The sequence below is a fragment of the Myotis nattereri genome (genome assembly GCF_964212035.1).
Source record: "Myotis nattereri genome assembly, chromosome: 13".
Taxonomy (NCBI): Eukaryota; Metazoa; Chordata; class Mammalia; order Chiroptera; family Vespertilionidae; genus Myotis; species Myotis nattereri.
The window spans coordinates 16,174,072-16,195,406 of NC_138088.1; the positions used below are offsets into that span (position 1 = coordinate 16,174,072).

General features: G+C 39.3%; 1 protein-coding gene across 1 annotated transcript in view; it reads right to left on the bottom strand.

Annotated features, from left to right (window-relative positions):
- The window catches only part of KAT6B (lysine acetyltransferase 6B), a 179,651-nt gene that overhangs the window by 46,624 nt on the left and 111,692 nt on the right, over positions 1-21,335 (bottom strand). Inside the window, exons 4-10 of the mRNA XM_081105245.1 lie at positions 20,764-20,872; positions 11,944-12,059; positions 11,628-11,709; positions 9,067-9,199; positions 5,314-6,245; positions 4,222-4,343; positions 1,391-1,506 (exon numbers count right to left, since the gene is read on the bottom strand). Coding sequence (XP_080961371.1) covers positions 1,391-1,506; positions 4,222-4,343; positions 5,314-6,245; positions 9,067-9,199; positions 11,628-11,709; positions 11,944-12,059; positions 20,764-20,872 — 1,610 coding nt within the window. The remainder of the gene's footprint in view (positions 1-1,390; positions 1,507-4,221; positions 4,344-5,313; positions 6,246-9,066; positions 9,200-11,627; positions 11,710-11,943; positions 12,060-20,763; positions 20,873-21,335) is intronic.

A 21,335-nucleotide genomic window follows, 5' to 3' on the forward strand; every position in this document is an offset into this window, starting at 1 on the left:
AAGGGGCAAAGTGTGTGTGGGGGGGGGCAGTGGGGGACATCTATAATACTGTCAACAATAAAAAATAAATTGCCCAGCCAGCGAGGCTCAGTGGTTGAGCCTCAACCTAAGAACCAAGAGGTCACAGTTCGGGGCACATGCCTGGGTTGTGGGCTCGATCCCCAGTGAGGGGCATTCAGGAGGCAGCTAGTCAATTATTCTCTCTCATCATTGATGTTTCTGTCTCTCTCTCTCTCTCTCTCTCTCTCTCTCTCTCTCCCTTCCTCCCTGAAATCAATAATAATAATTTAAAAAACCCCACAAAAAACCAACTTCATTCATTCATTAAAAATAAAAATAAAAAAAGGGGAGAAATATTTTGAGTAGAGTTAGGTACAGACTCAGATAATAGTAATTTCAAATCTTGAACTGATATGCAAATTTTATTCAAAGCTCTCTGAACACATGACTTGTGATTACCCATACAAATTAAAGCTCATTGGTGTTTTTAAAAAGTTGTTTAAGAACACAGAGCCAAGTGATATAACCTGGGAAGAGAAACCAAGACTCCCGATAGTTTGCTACTGAACTTCTAGAACCCTCCCCATCCTCTCCAGTTAGATGACTGGCCAGACACTCCCATGGTAGAGAAAAGGACAATGTTTACTGTAGACAAAAAGCAAGTGTGTGATTAATTAGACACTCTGCAGGCTACAAAAGTTGAGAAGATACTAATAAAGCATACCCTGAGGTACCTGAAGGAAGATATCTGCTCACAAGGTACCCGTTTTAAAATACATTAGTTCAAGACAATCTCAGTTAATCTTAGTTCAAGACAAATGAAACCTCTAGTACTATTATTTTCTCTTCACTTTTAACAAGTTAGTCACAGATGGCTTTAAATATTCCCCAAATATTTATGGGGAAAGGTCTTTAAGGCTACTCTCTCTGACCTACATTCCCCCATTTTTCCTTCTTTTGCTACATTTCAGTAAAAAACTTGAAAATAAATTGCTAGCAATCAGAGATGAGACTAACGAATTAGTTTCCTAAACTAACTAGGAAAAAGGCAACGTAGAAGAAACTACCAAATACTTTATAATGGCTATTTTTTTCCTGACTTGGTTTCATATACAAATAACATTTACCCAATTAACCAAAGAGAAAAAGCATGATCTAGAAGCTAAAAGGCAAAATTTATGATGCCTGTGTAACTAAGGAGCGTTAGGAGCTTAAATAGGACATTAAGTACTATAAAAAGATACCGGCAAAAGTAATCGTTTGGAAGCACTTAAAATCTACCATCAAAATTTATGTCCTGAAAATAATATATTCCTGGTTTAGAATCAAGATTTTTCCTTCCTCACATATATGACATTAAAGTTATATACCTGCAGGCTTATTCCATTACCTTGCATATTCCTGTGGGTAAGGTGAGGAGTACCAGGTTTGTATTTCATATTTCCCAAATTCTATTACAGAAGGGTACCGGCCACAGTCTTCCACTCCACTCTCACACTCTATTTTCTGTCAGAAAGAAAGAAAAGAAATAAAACGTAAGTATTAGAAAGAGATTTCTGCACTTACATCTTGGTTCTTTCACTGGTGGATATGAAAACCTATCAAACCAGAACCCTAATCTTAATTGTGAATTTTCATGTTGTTGAAAAACAGTATAGGCCTTGAAATAATAATCAACTTTGTATAAGGTTTATATATAAACAAACTAATACTCTAAAAAACAGTATCACCAAGATAGGATGAGCATGATATAAATACAAATGTCATTTGAACTGAATTCAATGATCTGTTGCAATGTATTTAAACTGAAGAAATTAAAAGATGATGAGGCTATTATACAGACTCTTTCAGTCCCCTTTCTTCCATAAAGTAACATTTATCTCAATTATAATTAAACTAGAGGCCCAGTGCACAAAAATTTGTGCACTCGGGGGGGGGGGTGGGGGAGGGGGAGTCCCTCAGCCCGGCCTGTGCCCTCTCGCAGTCTAGGACCCCTCGGAGGATGACCACCTGCTGGCTTAAGACCGCTCCCCGGGGGGATAGGGCCTAAGATGGCAATCAGACATCCCTCTGGCAGCCCGGCAGCTCTCGGGGGGTGTCCACTTGCCAGCGGGGAGCAGGCCTAAACTGCAGTCGGACATCCTTAGTGCTGCTGAGGAGGCAGGAGAGGCTCCCACCACCACCGCTGTACTGGCAGCCATCAGCCTGGGTTGTGGCTGAGCAGAGCTCCTCCATGTGAGAGCGCCCTGACCACCAGAGGGCAGCTCCTGCATTGAGCATCTGCCCCCTGGTGGTCAGTGTGTGTCATAGTGACCAGTCATTCCAAGTCCTTCTGCTGTTAGGGTCAGTTTGCATATTACCCTTTTACTATATAGGATAGAGGCCTGGTGCACGGGTGGGGGCCGGCTGGTTTGCCCTGAAGGGTGTCCCGGATCAGGGTGGGGGTGCCCACTGGGGTGCCTGGCCAGCCTGGATAAGGGGATGATGGCTGTTTGCAGCTGGTCATACCCCCTTCAGGGTGGGGGTCCCCACTGGGTGCCTGGCCGGTCTGGGTGAGGGGCTGAGGCCATTTTCAGGCTGGCAAGTGACTGAAGCTCCCAGCCTCTCCTTTTTTTCATTTTTTTTTTTTTATTCTGGGATTTATTTACTTTCTATGACTGTCACTGGAACTGAGAGCCAGCTTTAGCCCTGAGGCCGGCTCCAGCTTGAGGCCTCGGCTGCTGAAAGCAGGTATCTGGGCTTTGTTTAGCTTCTATAATTGAAACACTGTTGCCATCACTGCCGCTCTAAGCTCCGAGGCCGGCTGGCTGAAAGCAGCTATCTGGAGCTTGCTTAGCTATAATCGCAACATTGTTTCTTAGACTGCAGCTCAGAGGCTGGCAGCGGCAGGCGGGGAACGTTGGCTTCCTCCATCACTGGAGCAAGCAAGCCTCCTGTTCGCTTCAGCTGCCTGGCTGCCGGCCGCCATCTTGGTTGGCAGTTAATTTGCATATCGCCCTGATTAGCCAATGGGAAGCATTCAGGGGTATGGTCAATTTGCATGTTGTTTTATTCGATAGGATAATCAATTATGAAGTCTCCTCCTACTCCCCTTACTCCTGTGCAGTAGGATACACAAGGTTAAGAACATTGTCTGCCTGATTCACTGTGGTATTCTCAGCGTCTAGCACGGTGCCTGACACAGACAAGAAATGTTCTTGAAAGAAAAAGCCAGTGTTAGCATGTTGGAAAGAAAGGGCTTTAGACTTAACAGTATCTTTCAGACAATGCCTGCTTTCATTCTGTTTATCTATGAATGCCAGAAATAGGCTAAAGAAATTATAATATTTAAGGACTTCAAATTTCAAAGATTGGGGGAAATTTTGACATTTATCTTAGCCAAAGGAAAAACAACACAAAGCATACTGCTGGGGCAGAATGACAAATGGAAATATCCAATAGCCCCTAAAGTAGAAACCATCAAAGTATTTAGCCCAAGTGACTGCTACTGAAAATAAAGTTTAAGAGCCTATAGATAGCCTCCTCCCCCTCAAAAAGGAAGTGAGCTGGGTTAGGGAGCTTATCCGTGAGTGTTGTGCCAACTGAATGTGGTCTACTGACATAAAAAAGTCACAATCCATAATAAATTTGTCTTTGAGAAGTCCAATAGCTTTACTTTCCAATGTTTTGGTGACAATAAGCTAAGTAGAGTTAACATTTTAAGTGGAATAATATAAAAAAATTCCTGGACAATAAAAAGAAAAGGGACTATAACTGATCATACAACATAATATTGCCTTTATCAATGCCAAAGAGTTAAGGTTGTGAGACATTTTTCATATGGCTGGCCATCTGTGTTGGCAGCAGCATTGGTAAACTTAAAAACAACGTTCTTCCTTTTTGTTAATGATTTAAAATTGCTATCTTCTATATTTGAGAAGAAAAAAAAATTAGAATTCTATTCCTTTAAAACTAGGTGTTTTTCAAAATCAGACTCAACCACTGCAACTCTGGTCTATTTTGTGAGACCACCTGAGCATTGCCAACTTTTAAGAGTGGAGATACCTCTACAACATCATTGCCTTTGAATGGACAGGCAACAAAAATAATCTGGTCATAGTTAAAGAACCAAAGAGGATTTTGAGGGGGAGTTTCTATAAAATCAAAGCAGTCACTTCATAATAGTCATAACTTAAGAAGTCACATGTTACCCTTGTTGTAATAATGGTAGCAGAGCCTTACCTCCCATGAGAGTTCCTGGGCCTGCTTAAACACATCCAAGTCCTCTTCGGTGACAGTATCTTTGTTCCCAATCACATTTATATCTGTACTTTCTTGTTTGATGCTTATTTTGATTTCAGTATCTGTCATTTAAAACCAGCAGAAAGTGTCTTCACTGATTTGAATCACTAGTGACCACCGTATATTACCAAAATGGTACCAAATTAGCATAGTGGGCAAATCGGGATTTTCTGTAAAGCTTTATAAACTTTTACAGCTAAGCACTGCTCAAAGATCCAGCAGTACCCTTCCCCTGCTGTACCCCAATTTTTATTTGAATAATCACTGTCATCTTCTTATAGCTTCAGTACATAAATGAGGGAAAGTAAGAGCAACACAAAACAAAATCAGATTTTTCAACCAAGATTAGAAGTCTAGTTATAGAATTCCCATTACCACTTCTGAGATAGTAAAATCTACCACTATGTCCAAATGACACATTTTTTTGTTTTTGTTTTTATAAAGGGTAGCACATGTAACGGGCCAAGTTGTTAAATGAAATTCTGAAATCAGTTTTCTCCCTAAGGTGAATACACACACAGACACACTCACACCCAAAAGCACACCTCACAGAACCACAGATCAGTTTGTTGAGAAGGAAGCAGGATGAACTTGGTCATGAGAAAGCAATGGAGCAGAGGGGAGTGGGAGCTGAAAACCCCGCTGGAGGCGCTGACAGCGTGCGGCCGAACAGCACTGTGGCTGAAGAGGCCGCGCGGGAAAGGACATGGCAGAAGCGTGACAGTGGCTACTCATGCGGGACTACAAAGCCATAAGCAACGCTATGAAGGCATCTGGGGGGTCCTAGTGTCACTACGAATGGAAATACATAATAAAAGGTAGGAGAGTATTAGTTGGAAACACAACATTTTGGAAGTTTAGTCAGCATTAGAAAAAGGTCAAAGTTTCACTGTTTCTGTATGAAAGTGAAGTGAGAACAAGAGAAATAGCTAAGACCTATGTGACAAATAGGAGTTGACTGATTGATTTTTGGGGGGTTGGGGAGAAAGGGACGGGACGCAGGTTTGGTTGGAGCTTTGACCTTTTGCTTACCATCATCCTGATCAGGTTTAATCCTTCCGTCTGTCAAGCTCCCCTTCCCTGGTGAGGGGGTCCCCATCTGAGGGGTCACTTTATATTTTAATCTGCCTAGCATCCTGTGCTTTTTAAGGAAAGTTGTTCGCTTGAAGTGAGCAATTGCTTTAAAAATACGTCCTCTAGCCATCCCCCAGCTAGAGGAGGAGGAGTGAGTCATAAACCTACTTCTAATATCTCTTTTTCCAAAGAAATGGGCTTTAGACTTTGCTGTGGAAGAGAATTCAGTTTTACGACGCATACGCTGGGGTGGTGCATAACTTGGGTGTCCCTTCTTTCGAGACTGTCCCTGAGTGGTATAGATATGAGAGAGTCCATCAAAGAGTGCCTTCAGCTGGCTGTTACTAGTGAGACTGCTCAGGGAGGGCACACTGGACTGGCTGGAGGAACTCTGGGGAGAGGTAGAAGAAGTGGACGTGCTGGACTTTTGTGAACTGGGGCTCTGACCAGAGATGGGGGCTCGGGGTGGAAGTGAAGAAGGTGGAGGTTTTAGCTTTTGTGTGGTACCTGTAGCCAACACATGAGAAGTGCATGACTGTTTCTGAGAGACCTTTTTCCTTGGACGATAGTGCTTTGAAAAGTCTATTATTTCACCTCGTGATCTGCGACCATCAGGTGATGGTGTAAAAAACTTAGTAAGGCCATCAATGAGCCCTTTGGTTTTCTTGTTAACTTTAAGTGTAGAGGCAGAAATGTAGGTGGAGGTGGTGGTGATTTTGGTGGTGGCACCAGGCCGAGTGGGGTCTGTAACAGCCAATCTGCTGCTCGAGTCCTTCCCAGATGCAGCATGACCAGATGAAGGTGTGGTACAGACTTTAGTCTTTTGACCCCTACCAGGTGACCCCCTTCCTGTGAATGCATTCATGGATCCTTCATCACTGGTTACAGACCTAGGCAAAAATTTAGAGAATAGTATCAGCATTTGATAATAGAATTATAAAGGTATCCAAAACAAATTTATAGCAACCAGTTGCATTCAATGTGCTTAAACTTCAGAAGCTGAATTGCAACCCGAAGGACTGTTTTTATGTGTGTGCCTCCACCTAGATGTTTCTCTGTTGAAAGTTAGCAGCAACTACACCTGTGTGTCACGATTCTCCCAGGGCCCATCCAACAGGTGCTGGAAGAAGCCATGTGCACCCAAGGGCAATCAATATAAGTAAGAAAATTTTTGAAGAGACTGAGAAAACCCAATGCTTTCATTATAATTAGATTAAAATGTTACCCTTGTGTTGTCACCGAGTAATTATGATTTCCTGATATGTCTTTTCTAAAATATTAAAGGAAATAAGTCATATTATCTAGAAGCAAAAGAATAAGCTTATCTAATTTCTAGTTAGAAGCAATTTTAACTCAAATGGAAAATTTATATAAATAGAATTTGGGTTATGTCTATAAATTAGTAGGTTTTTATGTGTGGTGTTCTTGTTTGTTTTTAAAGAAAATACTAAAAGATACCCTTTTCCTCTCAGCAGTTTATGCTTAGGATGACAAGATAACCAATAATACTCTCTAAGTAAAGGAGACAATTAATTACAGCATAAAATATTGCTGAAAAAATGACAACAATAGCAAAAAACCGAAGGAATGATTAAAGAAAAGCTACGGCAGGTCAGACATGACATGGAAAGTCTGGTGAAGCAGCAGCACATTTACCATGGTCGTTATCAGACACTTGGCGTCAGAATCTCTGTACACGGGTTCTGACTGCTATTGCGGTTCATCTGGTGGTTTCGCCTATACAGCTGTGTGGTCAACAGAGACTGGAGGTCACTCCATTAACACAGCTGCGCACAGGAAGGGCAGCTGTCTGCCTTCACCTCAGGTTAGGGCTTGGAAAGCTACCCATTTTGCAGCAGAATTTCATACAATGGAAACATTTGCATGTGAATTATGGCTGCGCTGGGGCCCAAGAATGCACTTTAAAAATTATCAATTTAGCTGAAGGATAATAATGAAGAAATGGAAGCCTGAAAATGGTATGATATAGAATTACAAAAATATTTTAAGTAATCACAAGTAGAAGACCACATTTGGGGGGTCATTTTGTACATAAAGACATGATGAACAATTTCAGCAGTCAGCAGAAGGGGAGCTGGTGCAGACCAACGGGGCAGCTACAAGCTCATCTAGGGCGGCTCACCCACCCCAGCTTGTGCCTGGCGCCACCTATTCAGCCAAATCAGGTTAACGCTGGAGATCTCTAGTGTCACGGTGAGGGCTACCAATAAACAACTCATCCAGGCTCAATGCTTCGCATTAGCACGTGCATTTGGACTGTATCTGGAATCGATTGCCCAGAAAGGATAATATGCTTATAAAGCATGTACAAAGGAAAACTCCCTAGACTGTCTTAAAAATTCCTAAGCTCAAAGGACAATTTTGGACAAACAAAAAGTTAGGATTGGTGCCAGATGCAATTTTCAGCTGCGTCCTTTGTTTAGAAAGTTTATATCCTAATTTGGTTTTTTTAATTGGGCCCTGAGGATACAGTCCCATTTCAAGAACAATGCTTACACAGGATGAATGCAAAAACATAATTTCTACTTCAGCTGATGCTAATATGAAAGATTTTATTTTTATTTTATGTTTGCCTCCAGAAATTAACAAAAATTCCATTTAAAAATGTCTACCAGTTAAAGGGTTTTCATAAAGAGTCACAGAAAACTCTAGAAAAGATCACACATTTTCTATTTCTTCTCTGAGAGATGGATACAGGTGCAGGACACTTTTTCTGAAAGCAGGTAATATAGTGAATTGCTTCAGATAAAATTAGGCAAAAAGAGTAAGTAAGTCAGATACTTGGTGTTTGTTCAGGGTTTGTGTAGAGCGCACTTATTCATTTTTACATCACAGTGACCATTTCAGGAACTAGACAATGGGCTTATTAATAGAACTGCTTCAGATATGCAAGTCTGCTGATTTCATTTCTAAACACCTTACTTAATACTCAGAGTCAAATCCCTACTCTATACAGGTTTTAAAAACTACATGCATTCCACTTCTTATCTTTTCTCTACTTTTCCAAGTAATTCCTGCAAATGTTCTACTGGGCTTTAATGCAACCATATGGCAAAGGTAGTAGAAATGGGTTTCTCATAGTAGAGCTGGAGGCCACAGCGAATTGTTATTCTGTATGTACTATAGGTCTGCACACATATGCACATACCAAGTAGTCCTGTCTAACTCTTTGGAGGCAAACATGAGGACAGCCATTTGCAGGTTCCTCAGATGGTCATATTTCATTAAAGGGATCTTGAAAAGTTACAATACTAAATTAGCACCAGAAAAAATAAGTATTTTTCTAAAATGTTATCTGGAGTGACAAAATAGATTCACTAGAGACAAATCCCTCACGTTTTAAAATTCCCACATAACTATTGTATAATTAAGGTCTTCTAATGCTCGGCTAGTAACAAAGTAGGCCGAAGGACTGTTTCCTGTGCTGACATTCTGCTTCCATCCTGCTGTTTGAAAAATGTCACTTAGCATCACAGATCCTGCCAACAGAAGACCCCAAAATGCCAACTGCAATTAAAAAATGTTATTTTCAAAAAACTTCCACAGCTTATATAAAAGGAGAAATATACCCCATCCCTTGAGTTTGCAAAAATTGATGGTAAAAAAGTTAATGGGACCTAAGGGGGTTATAATCACCTATATTTTAAAGCAAAACATAAAAGATTTCTTTTTGATAAGATCTCAACCTACAACAATCGTTGCTTTAATTTATTTTTCGGTCGTCCAATGGGTTTTGCATATCGACGTTTTATTTGTGCAGCTTTCTCATGAAGTAGTTTTCTTCCCTTTTTCTTTGGTCTGCAGACTTGGCAAATCCACATCCCTGAATTAATACATATATGAGAAAAACATTTTAATGTTTCATTTTAGGAGAGACATTAAATATAAACTGTAGCTGTAAGGATGCCTGCATGCAGAACGTGATTCCGAAAGGTGGCTCATTCCCTTCTGTCAGTCTCTTCAGGAAGCCATTGTTAAAAGTCAATTTCCCCGTCAAGGTGGCGAGAGCAGAGGGCAGCCCCTGTCTCAGAGCCTTCCCATAAGGCTTTCCCAACATGTCACCATGCCTCCCTCCTCCACATACACACACAGGACAACCCGAGCCTGTCAGATACTATATGTCTTTTGATTTGAGGAAGATATTTTCAAGTCAATCAGTTTTTGGAACATCTAGACAAAAATATTTATTTTATCATCTCTTTCTGGAAATTTTCCACACTAAAAAAACTATCAGTACAAAATATAATTTTTAAATTAAAACTTAAAACGTTTAAGTACTATCGAGCTACAATTATTAAAACTATGCACCTGGCATAGGGAACGAGGTCAAGGATAAGAACTGAAAAGCCAGAATACCGCAAGCTAGAGAAAAGTTTAGCATATTAGACACGTTTTATTTCAAATCAGTGGCGAGTTATCAGATAAAATGACTCAATGCGTGGTAATGGACCAAATAGCTATCTAACTGGTAGGAAAAAAATTATTCCCTATCCTTTACAAAATAAATTCTAGGTAGGTAAATATTATAATATGACAAAATAAAATATTACAAGTATCAGGAAAAATCCATGGATATTTGTATAATCTAAGCATTACTGACATTTAAGACTGAAGCCATAAAAGACTCATGGATTTAACTGCATAAAAATATGAGCTTCTGCAAATCAGAAAAAAAGGTGAAAATCCCAATAGAAAACTGATTAATGGATAAAACAGGCACTTTACAAAGATTATGTACAAACAGCCAATAATCAAACACACAAAAAATGTTCGCTCTCACTACTTAAAGAAAATAATTATCAGCCATCTTTTTTCTTTTATCAAATCGGTAAAAGTTTAAAATAAGGACACTATATTTCATTGAATGTAATACACTGCTGACTAAAAGATGCATCTGATTTCAAAGATGTTAAAATGTTTGGTTTTTTTTTAAAAGTGTGCCTTAGATTCAATGTAATAAAGTAATGGTGAGTGCAGGTCATAATACAGGGAAGCAGGTATTCTCATACATAGGTGGTTGGTCTGAAAACCGATACAACCTTTCATGTACATAGCCTTTGATCCAGCAATTCCTCCCCTAGGAATTTATCTTAAGGCAATAATTGTGGATGGAAAAAATTGGAAACATTTGTAATGTCCACCATAGGGGACTGGTTAAATAAGTAATGGGTTTTTTTATACAAGGGGTTGCAAAATCAAATATGTTCAGGAACCACCCAGGTATAATACATGTGACTGAAGCAAGCTGGAATGTAACACAACAGGGACTAGTGAGACAGGGGTAAATTGGAGCATGCATACTCTACCTAAAGAACTCAAATTAAAAATTTTAAAAATATTGTAGCAGCTCTTCTTAATGCATTTAGAGAAGTTGTAAATATTTATACATACTTATATATCGCCAACAAAGCATATCTGTGGCCCACAATCACCAGGTCTGTAGTCTCTGCCCTACATATTATGGAGTTCTACACACTTGTTAAAAACTATGTTAGGAGAACATTTAATGATGTGAAAATGCTAGGATCTATTATTAAGGTGGGAAAAAACATAAAGTTACAAATCATATATAGAATGTTCCATTTCTTTTTAAAACAGTATGTGGGGCAAGAAGGAATTTCTAATTGATTTTTCTTTTTATCAACCTGTGTTTTCTAAATCTTTCACAATGAAAATGTACAAATTTTGTAATAAGAAGGCAAAGTTATTTTAATGTTTAACATATAAAATGAGAAAAAGGAACTGAGCTAGGCTTTACTTATACAATAAATAGAGATGGAAAACCTTACCCCGTAAGGATACAACCATATAAAAGTTCAGATGCTTCTGTTCAAAATATCAACTAATGGCCAAGAAAATGGTGATGGCTCCTGTTGCAGGATCTTTGAGTCATCATTATCACCATCATCTCAAAAATAGGTAATTTCTTGCCTCTGAACATAGTACTGAATAATAGGGAGAGTGGTTTGAAACTTTTGACCTATCTAATCTAAACTTATTCTAGTAAAGAAATAGTTTCAGGAGAGGAAGTCTTTTTATCCCTATATCTGAATTAGTCTTTATCATATACATTACCCTCAAACTAATCTGTTACATTCCTCTGGTCATAGTCTGTGCCAAACCCGTAAGTACTGGAAGATGAGAGATGAAAAAATGCTTAAGGAACCTGTAAACCTCTGAGCTGTCAGAGAGCAGGACAAGGCTAATGAGCATGTAATAAAACACATCTTAAATATGGTTTAAAAATTCACCTTTTGGCATTCTGGAAAGTGGGGGGTCACAGCACTCCATATGGAATCCTCTATCACAGGAGTCACAAAAAAGCATATTATCCTGTAATGCAACATATTAGAGACTAATTGAGACTGAAAACAACTGTAAAAGACCACAGATTCGTATGTTATCCAATTAACAGTAAGAAAATACAATAAAGGAGCTCCATGATCAATGCTGAAACCTGCCATCTGTTTATTTAAAGGAACATAGCAACAGTCTGCAGAAAAGAAGAACCTAGACATGGGAAACTAACACTTTTCCTGGAGATGGAGCATGGAGAGCAGTACTTACTGCATTTTTGCCTTGGATTCTACACGCACTGCACGTCTTGCATTCGATGCACTGCCACCTTAAGGCCTTTACATTTGTTGTTAGTTCAGGGCAAAATTTCAAACAAGATGGGTGTCCTATAAGAATAAAAAGTAAATTGTTTTATAGGAATGGTGCCTTAGATGTTTTTAAACTACCATTCCCTAATACTTAAAATAGTGATAATGCCAACCAAAGATCCTTAAGAACTTGAAAATACAAAAATATCAAAGAATGCAAATTATACTTTGTTTTTCTGCCTTTTACCCCTGTATGTAACAGAGTGACTGTACAAATGTTTTCCCTAAGAGAAACTGGTTAATTTTATACCAATTCTAATCACAAGTCTTGGAGAACTTGAAGATGATAGATACTTAGATTATTCCTGTGCCTTCTGGTAAACCTCCTGCCCTCACCATCATCATAAACCATCATTTGCCCAACGTTTTCTGGTTTGCCAAACCGTGACGGCAGTGCCAAAGTTCACACAATTCCTACTCTATGTGTGTAATGAAATCATAAAACATAAAGCAATAGTTAGCTAACTAAAAAACTGGTGCTGCTTAACATAATACAACTACAAAGCCTCCTTCTTGCCCCCCCCCCCAAAAAAAAATCCAGTAGTATACAAAGAATATCCCATTGCTGGAATATACAAAAAAGATAACTGTGGCCATCTTGACACCGAGTCTCTGAATTTAAATTCTAGAAGTAGGAACAGAAATAGTAAATTTGAGAGTTAGAATGTTGAAAGATCAAGGTCAAATGGAATTCACCAAGAAGCATACCCTCAACAGGTCTCCCCATTTTCGTGCGTGTTCAGCTTTTCCACACTCTTTTGGGCACACTTTTTACCTAGCAGCTCTCACTTCACAGAGGAAAACCTGAGACCCCAAGGGGCAGCACCACTCAAGGAGGCCAGCTGGCTGCGCTCAACAATCAATAATAGATTCCACCACAAGGTTTGGGGAGTGGGAGCCCATATTCTGGAGAAGGCAATTCAGTTTAAAATCTGATGGTCTTTATTCATATAAACCTGAGATCTCCAAGCTTGATTTTATTTTTCTAAATCTGGTCTTAAAATAGTAAGAACATTAGTAAATCCCATGTGAAAGAACTTATAACCAAGCTGCAAGAGAAACCTGAAGGGTAATAAAAAAAAAAAAAAAGAAGAAGCAGATTCTGCAATTTCAAAACTGTTTTATAATTTCCTGACTTTGGCAGGCTCATTGTTTAAATATGTATTTTGGGTCGCTGCCAAAAAGGTCCTCCTCCCTAAAGCTTAACAGGTGCTTCATAAAATTCCACCCACCAGGAGATTTGGCTTTTTGAAGTAAAAACATTCAAAATCAATCATCAATACTGTTAATAAAAGCACACTATTCCTGAGCTTTAAAAAACAATCTAAACATCTGTATTTAAGATGTTGAGCAAATAAAATGTTGTCATAGGAGAATGACCTCAGGCAGGAGAGACACCCGGGCAGATGCATTTAACCTCTGACACCATTCTTTTACAAGGGCTTCTCTCATTCAAATAAACGTGGGGGGAAAGTTTAAATATATAAAAATGGTATCAATCACCACTTTCTGCAGCAACAGCAAACAAAGACAGCTTGCTCTTCGACTTTAAGAAGTATACTCTGAAGGGGGAGGGAAGAGGTCTACTTTGATCAAGGTTCCTCCCCCCGCCCCACCCTCGCCCCGCCACCTTATATAGTGGGGGTAAAAACTCACGTTTTAAAGAACAGCAATTTAAATTCCACCCTTAAAATGGGTCCCATCAGTTTAAAAGTATACCATTTACTTCTCTTCCCCCCCCCCTTTTATTACTTCCTGTAAGTCATACATCACTAGCACATATGACCTCAATTTCATGCACAAAATTTTTTTCTACATTAAAATCCGCTTTTGTTCTTTGTAGCTTAATATTCAGCAACTAAGGTAATTCACATCATTTTATAGCTTACTATTCTCACAGATCTCCTATGAAAAATACTTTTTAATAATAAAATTATATATTTTGAAAATTAATGGATTTCAGCTACTTTCAATCAAGAGTACAGAATATTCTCCCTTTTATCACTTTCACTCACTTTAAGCAATATTTCTCAATTACTACCATTTAAACTACTCAAATGCTAAAATCTTCAGCCTATCTTTCCCTTAGGCAGCAATCTAACTTTTATTTAGCTCAAGAGAATTGGCCATAGATCCCTGCTGGCTCTAAATTTCTATGATTCTGGAAAAGAATGCTGAGGGACAAAGAAATATTTCCACTTTATTTTCTCATGGCCAATTTTAAAATAACACAAAAGACGGTAATGGAGTCCTGATATACTAATATACAATCTATAGTAATTAGATAAAAGACAGCAATGTAATTCCCTACCTCCCATATAGCCATTCCTCTCAACAATTTCCTCTAAAATTCAGGCTCTCTCTGCTGACACAATTCATGGTGGTTTGTCTTTCTGGAATTTGGTTTGCTTCTGTGGTTTACAATTTATCAGGTTTGAGATCATAATATACATTCATTCACTCAACATTCTTATTACAAACACATATTAAGCACTAATAGCTTATAATAGTTTTATCTAGCAAAACCAAAGGAATAAGTACCAAAGAGACCACAAACCAGTAGAAATGATTTTTGGAGGAAGTACCGTGGCAGAAAAACTGGGCTCTGTAGTAGACAGAATAATGGCCTCCAATGATATCTATACCATAATCCCTGTAACTTGTGAACACAGGGCCTGGCATGGCAAAAGGGACTCTGCACATGAGACTAAGGGTCCAGGACTTGAGATAGGGAGATTATCCTGGATTATCTGGGAAGGCGAAATCTAATCATGAGTGCTTAAAAGCAGAGGATCTTTTCCAGCTGGGTTAATAAGATGAGATGAAAGGAGGAGGAGGAAAGGTTCAAAGTGGGAGAAGGACTCCACCAAACTTTGACAGCTTTGAAGATGGAAGGAGGGTGGGGGCACAAGACAAGAAATATAGGTGGCCTTTCGAAGCAGGGAATGCCATTTACTTGACAGACAGCAAAAAAAAAAAAAGGGGGTGGGGGGAAGGATCTCAGTCCTACAAACACAAGGAACTGAATCCTATCAACAACCCTGTGGGAATTTGGGATAGCAGAAATAGAAAACTAATATAAACTCAGACACTGGGTCCCTTGGACTGGCTCTCTGACCAACCACCTGTCGATTTGAGACAGTGAGGAAAAGGACAGACATTTCTGATCATATAGTTTAGCAGGAAAGATAGACAAGCATTAAACAAGAATTAGGGTAACACATGACAATGGGGTGGCTCAGAGACATGAAAGAATCTAGCAGGGGGTTAGACAAAGGCCTTCCTAAGGAAGAGACCCAAAGGATGAGTGAGATTAGATTGGACCACAGGAGGGGCAGGGTGGGAGAAGCTAGCATGTGCAGAGGGAGAGGAGAACATGATACATTCAAGGGGAGGAAGGAGGTGCACATAACATGAAAGTGATGGTGATGTAGAATACAGTTAAGAGCCCAATCCAGGAGAGATTTTTGGGCTATTTTTTAAATTTTGGGTTTTTTTCCTACTGATCATTGGTAGTCACTGAAAAGTTCTGTGATTAGATTTACAATTTTAAAAAGTAACTTAAACTGCAGTATAAAAAATGGAGGAGGGGAAAGAAGGTCCAGATTAGATGTAATTATTATAATAGCAGATCTGAGTTGGTTTCGTGGGTGTGTGGACATATTGAGGATGTAGGATATATATTAAGACACAGAATCAATAGAATTTTGGATTTGTTGGTGTGAGAGAACAGCATGACTCCAAATTCAGGCTGTGGAACTGAAGGAGTAGCCAGCCAGAGGTACACCATTGGCTAAATGGTAGGCAAATTAAGGTGTGGGTGTTCGTTGATATTTCTGTTGTTATTGTTATGCGTGTTGTTTTTGGGTGGAGGGAGCAGGGCAAGGCTGATAAGCTGTTTTGGACATTAACTTTGAGAAGCCTGTGGGGCCTCCAAATGGAGAGGTTCTGGAAGCATTTATATCTAAGGGTCTGGAGCTGAGGAGACACTATGAAGCAAAGGGAAAAACAGGGCCAAAGTCAGAAGTCTGGAGAAACACTTAGAGGATGGAGAGAGGCCAAGGCGCTGACAAAAGACGTGAAAGGAAGTGGCAGGGAGAGAATACAGAGAATATGATATCACAGGAGCCAAAGAAAGAAAACACTTCAAGGAAAAAGGCTCTCAACAGGTCGAACATGGCTGAGAGGAGGATTCGGTGTGGACTGAAAGATGTCCGTTAGATTTTGACAAAGACTGAAAAGTGACCTTCAGATTTTCACTACATGGAGGCAACAAACCCAGGAGGGATTTCAGGTCTCCTGAGAGGGGGGCTGATATTCGACCCCCTTACTGTACAAAGGTGATTTTCTTACTCTCCCAGCTACGTCACAGCAGCCTTTCTCTGGGTCTAGTTTCAATGAGCTTCCACTTAGAATGATGCTGTAATTTTGAACTGTACACTTATCTTAGATTTGCTAATTTGAAAACACACATGCACACAACTCATCTGTAAGTAAGATTTAACCACCCAGCAATCTGAGCAGCAGACACAAAATTTCATTTGGTATAATATCTAATACTTATGTGAAGCTAATTAAAGATAATTTGGTCTTAATGAGGCAAAGAGAATATAACAGTGTTAATTTCAAAGTAGGCTGATCCATGAAAGTCAAGTAAAATCACTTTCTAGTCCCAACATTTCCTAGACATGAAGACTATGGGATGATTCCCACATTCCTACCAGTGGTTACAATGATCCTTCACATTTGTGGAATGTTTTATAGTCACTGATAATTTTCGTATCATTCTCACTAAATCCTCATAACAGCCCTATGGATATAGGGTACAGATGTCCCCTTCTGCATTTTACAGACACGGAAAACTGCAGTTGCACAGCTGGTAAGCAGAAGAGAACTGGAAGACCACATCTGGGGCTCCTTGCACTATATATGTCACCTCATGTCTTTTTTTTGTTTGTTTGTTTTTTTAATATTCTTATTAATTTCAGAGAGGAAGGGAGAGGGAGAGAGAGAAATAGAAACTTCAATGATGAGAGAGAATCATTGATTGGCTGCCTCCTGCACACTACAAACTGGGGTTGGAGCCCGCAACCCAGGCATATGCCCTGACCGGGAATCAGACCGTGACCTCCTGGTTCATAAGTTGACACTCAACCACTGAGCTACGCTGGCTGGGCCGCCTCACATTTTTACTACCTGCAAACCCGAATCATTTTTTTCAAAAGAACTTTAAGCAGAAAGAAACATAGTTAAAGAAAATACTGGCCATTTGTGGTATTGCATCATATTAAATAGAGAAAAATTTCTAATTGTCTTGATGATGTAAGCAGAAGGAAACATTTATTACTCATGTCTATGAAATCTAAGCAGAGTTTAAATGTGACATCATACAAATGGTACTTCAGATAGAGGCAGCTAAAAACCAACATGCACATGTGGGAAACATTTCAGAACGATTCTCCATATGGGCTGCCATCTACATTTCCTTTTCCTGGTTTTATACTGCTATGGGTATTTTTTTCACATAAACATCTTACATTAGTGATTCCTTTGAACACTACAAATGGTCTCAATTCAATCCTAGAACCAATGGACTCAACTGAGTGTGAAACAGTGGCCATTTCCATGAGACCAACGAGGGGTACCACCAATCTGTAATTCCCACTCAAGGAACTGGACTGTGATAGAGGGGCTCCCACCATTATCATAGGGCACTGTTGAGCCATGTCAGCTGGCTTTATTCTTTTTCCCCCTATAATAATCAAGGGGTCCCAACAGGGCATTATAACTACAAGATCCCGTCCTCCCAAACTCTCTAAGAAGAGCCATATTTTATTTTGAGCCTTCTATTTGAAGACTAGCAAATAACAAAGTCCACTCATCTGATCTACCAGCTGAAGTAAATGCCTACAATGCATCTCCCCGAATTAGGAACAATGGTTCTTTTGACCAACATAGCTGTCTCCAGACTGGCACAATACTCAAGGGAAGATTAAGTGAACCTCAACAGTAGAGCCGGATCCCATTGCAGAGTCCAGAGAAGCACTCTGAGCCATCCTCTGTCCTAAACAAAGGAACATGATGACCCCAGGGCTTGAATTTCTGCCATGACCCATACCTCCACTCCAAAGCCTCTGGCTCTGTCTACCTGAAGGGAGGGGGAAAGACTGGTGCACAAAATGACTCTAACTATATAAGCCTTCTTGACAGTATCCTCAATTCATTCTTCTCCGTGTGTTAAAAGAGAAAACAAGAGAGTATTTTTGAAAAAAGAAAACAACACTATACCCACACACCCTGGAAAAGTAAGAAGCTTTGGAGGAAAAAAATTTCAGTGACCTCAAAGTATAAAGGAGATCAAAACTCTCTTTGGCAGGTCTTCAATCTGGGAAACACGAAGGGAGATTGATTACATCAGAAAATCTAAGATCTGCCTGTTTAGAATTACACCTTTATACCCTGTGAAGGAGGCCTTGAAGTTATGATCTAGAAGATAATGATCTCGAATTCCTTATCAACTCAAGTAAGTGTATCACCAGGGGTAAGGAAATATATGAAGGGAACTTTTCTTCCCACACTTAAGTGCGTCTTTAATCTGTCTAGACGCCCAGACAAATACATACTCATGAAATAAAATAGTGAAGGGTACTGTTAAAGTACCACCTTAAAAACCACAAAGGGTAGACCCTAGACAAGTGAACACCACTGAATTGATCAGGCAGTGAAACAAAAGAATAATTCATTCAGAATGAGCCTCATGCGAAACCCAAAAGATAACTAAAGAGTCTGAACTGATGAGTGAGGCACTACCTCACCAGGCTAAAACAGAGAGATTGTAGGGTTGAAATTTATTAAACTGAACATACAGATAATGTTTCCCTGCCCTTTGTCACTATCCATGATAACATGGGCAGTAAAAGGATTTAATGAATCTGTAGAGCCCATCAAAAAGACTGTCAGAATGCATTTCTCAAGCAGAGTTTGAAATATCTTATTTCCAAGGCTCTCCCTCCTAGTGAGGTCCTGAAGCTGCTGAATCACATCGAGCCCATCAAGTTCAACCTTCATAAGGGGAAGAAGCGTCATTGCACAACACTGCCATGCCTTGGTGTGAAACACTTCCTCCAACCAAGCATCGAGCAGCTGCCAAAAGTGGTGATGAGATTTTAAATTACTTGCAGCAATTAAGGACAACAATATCAAATATGCCCAATTATAACAATGGTAGCCATTTATAGCACACTTACCAGAGTCATTGTGGGCCCTCTGCTAGACTGTTTACTTGTGTCCTTTCCTTTAATTCCCACAAAACCCAAGAGGTAGGTGCTAATATTACCCGATTTTCTAACGAGGACACTGAGGCTCAGAATGGTTGAGGAATTACCTCAAAGAAGAGGAGATAGGCTATTGCTGGCTCTCCAGTTTGCTCTTAACCACTACATGACACTGACTTCCTAAAAGAAAACATGCTATGGTGTTTGTTGTTTTTAAAGATAACTATAACTACAGAAATAGTAGTTGGTTATGAATTTTAAAATAACACTTTGTGGGGGGAGTTTCAGTAAGCTGGAAGAAAATTTAAAGATTAACACAAGGATTAATTTTCAAAATCTAATAAATGCCACTCAACCTATTGATATGTATGTACATGTGTTTAAGTATGTGTATATGTGAATACATAACATATAAGCATATACATATCTCAGACAACCGTCACCTGCTGAAGAAGGAAGACTGGCTTTTAATGTAAGACAAATTATTTTAATGTAAGCAATCTGACTTTTAGTTTTTATTATGAAACTAGAGATATGGTCTTCAAATGTTGAGAAAAAGGCAGAAGTGACAGTTATCTTGAAAGCAGATGGGGGTCCTGCAATTTGCCAGAGATCCACGTCCCTGCCCAGCATTCCTTGATTTCAACATCACCTTCTACAAAGACCATTCTTTTCCTACCTAATTCTAGGCAATTTTAATTTCTTTCATGCCTGATTTCTTGATTCTATCATTGCAATTTCCAGAATACTGTCCCTTTCAGTCACACAGAGCTGTGATGTAATACTATATTTCACCAGTAGGTGTCATGAACTGAAATACTAGATATCCTAACTCAAATATCTCTTAATTGAGACTTCAGGTTATAGAAAACACTTGCTTCTATTTGTATCCAGCTTGAAAACTTAGAATTCTCCTCGTTGAATCTGCCTGCAAAGTAGAATACTTTACATTGAATTACCAATGCTAGTATGAATTCAAAGCTTAATTATAAATATTAATATACTAGGTAAATTATATAAATATATATAACTTTATGTCAATGCTAATATATTCACACTTTTCTCCCCTCCACCTGTAATTACTCATAAAATGTTTAAATGTATGCTATTACCAAATAATTGCTTTAAATAACAAATACAGTTTTGCCTGGTCGGTGTGGCTCAGTGACTGAGCAGCAACCTATGAACCAGGAGTTCACAGTTCAATTCCAGGTCAGGGCACATGCCCGGGTTGCGGGGCTCGATCCCCAGTAGGGGGCATGCAGGAGGCAACTGATCAAAGATTCTCTCTCATCATTGACATTTCTATCTCTCTCTTCCTCTCCCTCCCTCTCTTGAATAAATAAAAAAATATTATTTTAAGAAATAAATACAGTTTTGAAAGAGATAAATAGTATGTAGCTATAATGGGGAGTCATTATACATATACAAAAAAACCACCAACTTACCACTACTGCCACAATCTGCACAAGAAAGGAGTTCTTCTGGTTTCTTTTCACGATTTGATTCTTTAGTCCCCAAACAGAAGCTACATATTGGAATGGGATCAGCACGGGGCTATAATAATTAAAATGAAAAAATATTGTTAGTCTTCCATTTAAAAATTAAGAACAACACATTAAAGTCAAAAGCTGCTTACATATTTCTTTAACAAAGAAAAACTGCTCAATAAGGTGTCCAAATCAGCATTTTCTGCTAATAAAATAAACCTTTAAAATTATCTGATACTAAAGAATTACTGCCTGAATGTTTTTAAGTGTAATACATAAGATTTAGAAGTAATTTTTATTAAACCAATGAAATTATCTATATTTATAAAAGCCCGAGTGACCGTTACGACCAAACAACCGGACGCTATGACATGCACTGACCACCTGGGGGCAGACACTTGATGTAGGAGCTGCCCCCTGGTGGTCAGTACATTCCCACAGCCAACCTCCCATGGCTGGCCAACCTCCCACGGTTCCTACCCCCCGCCAGCCGGGTGGTCAGTGCACTCCCACAGCCAACCTCCCGGGTC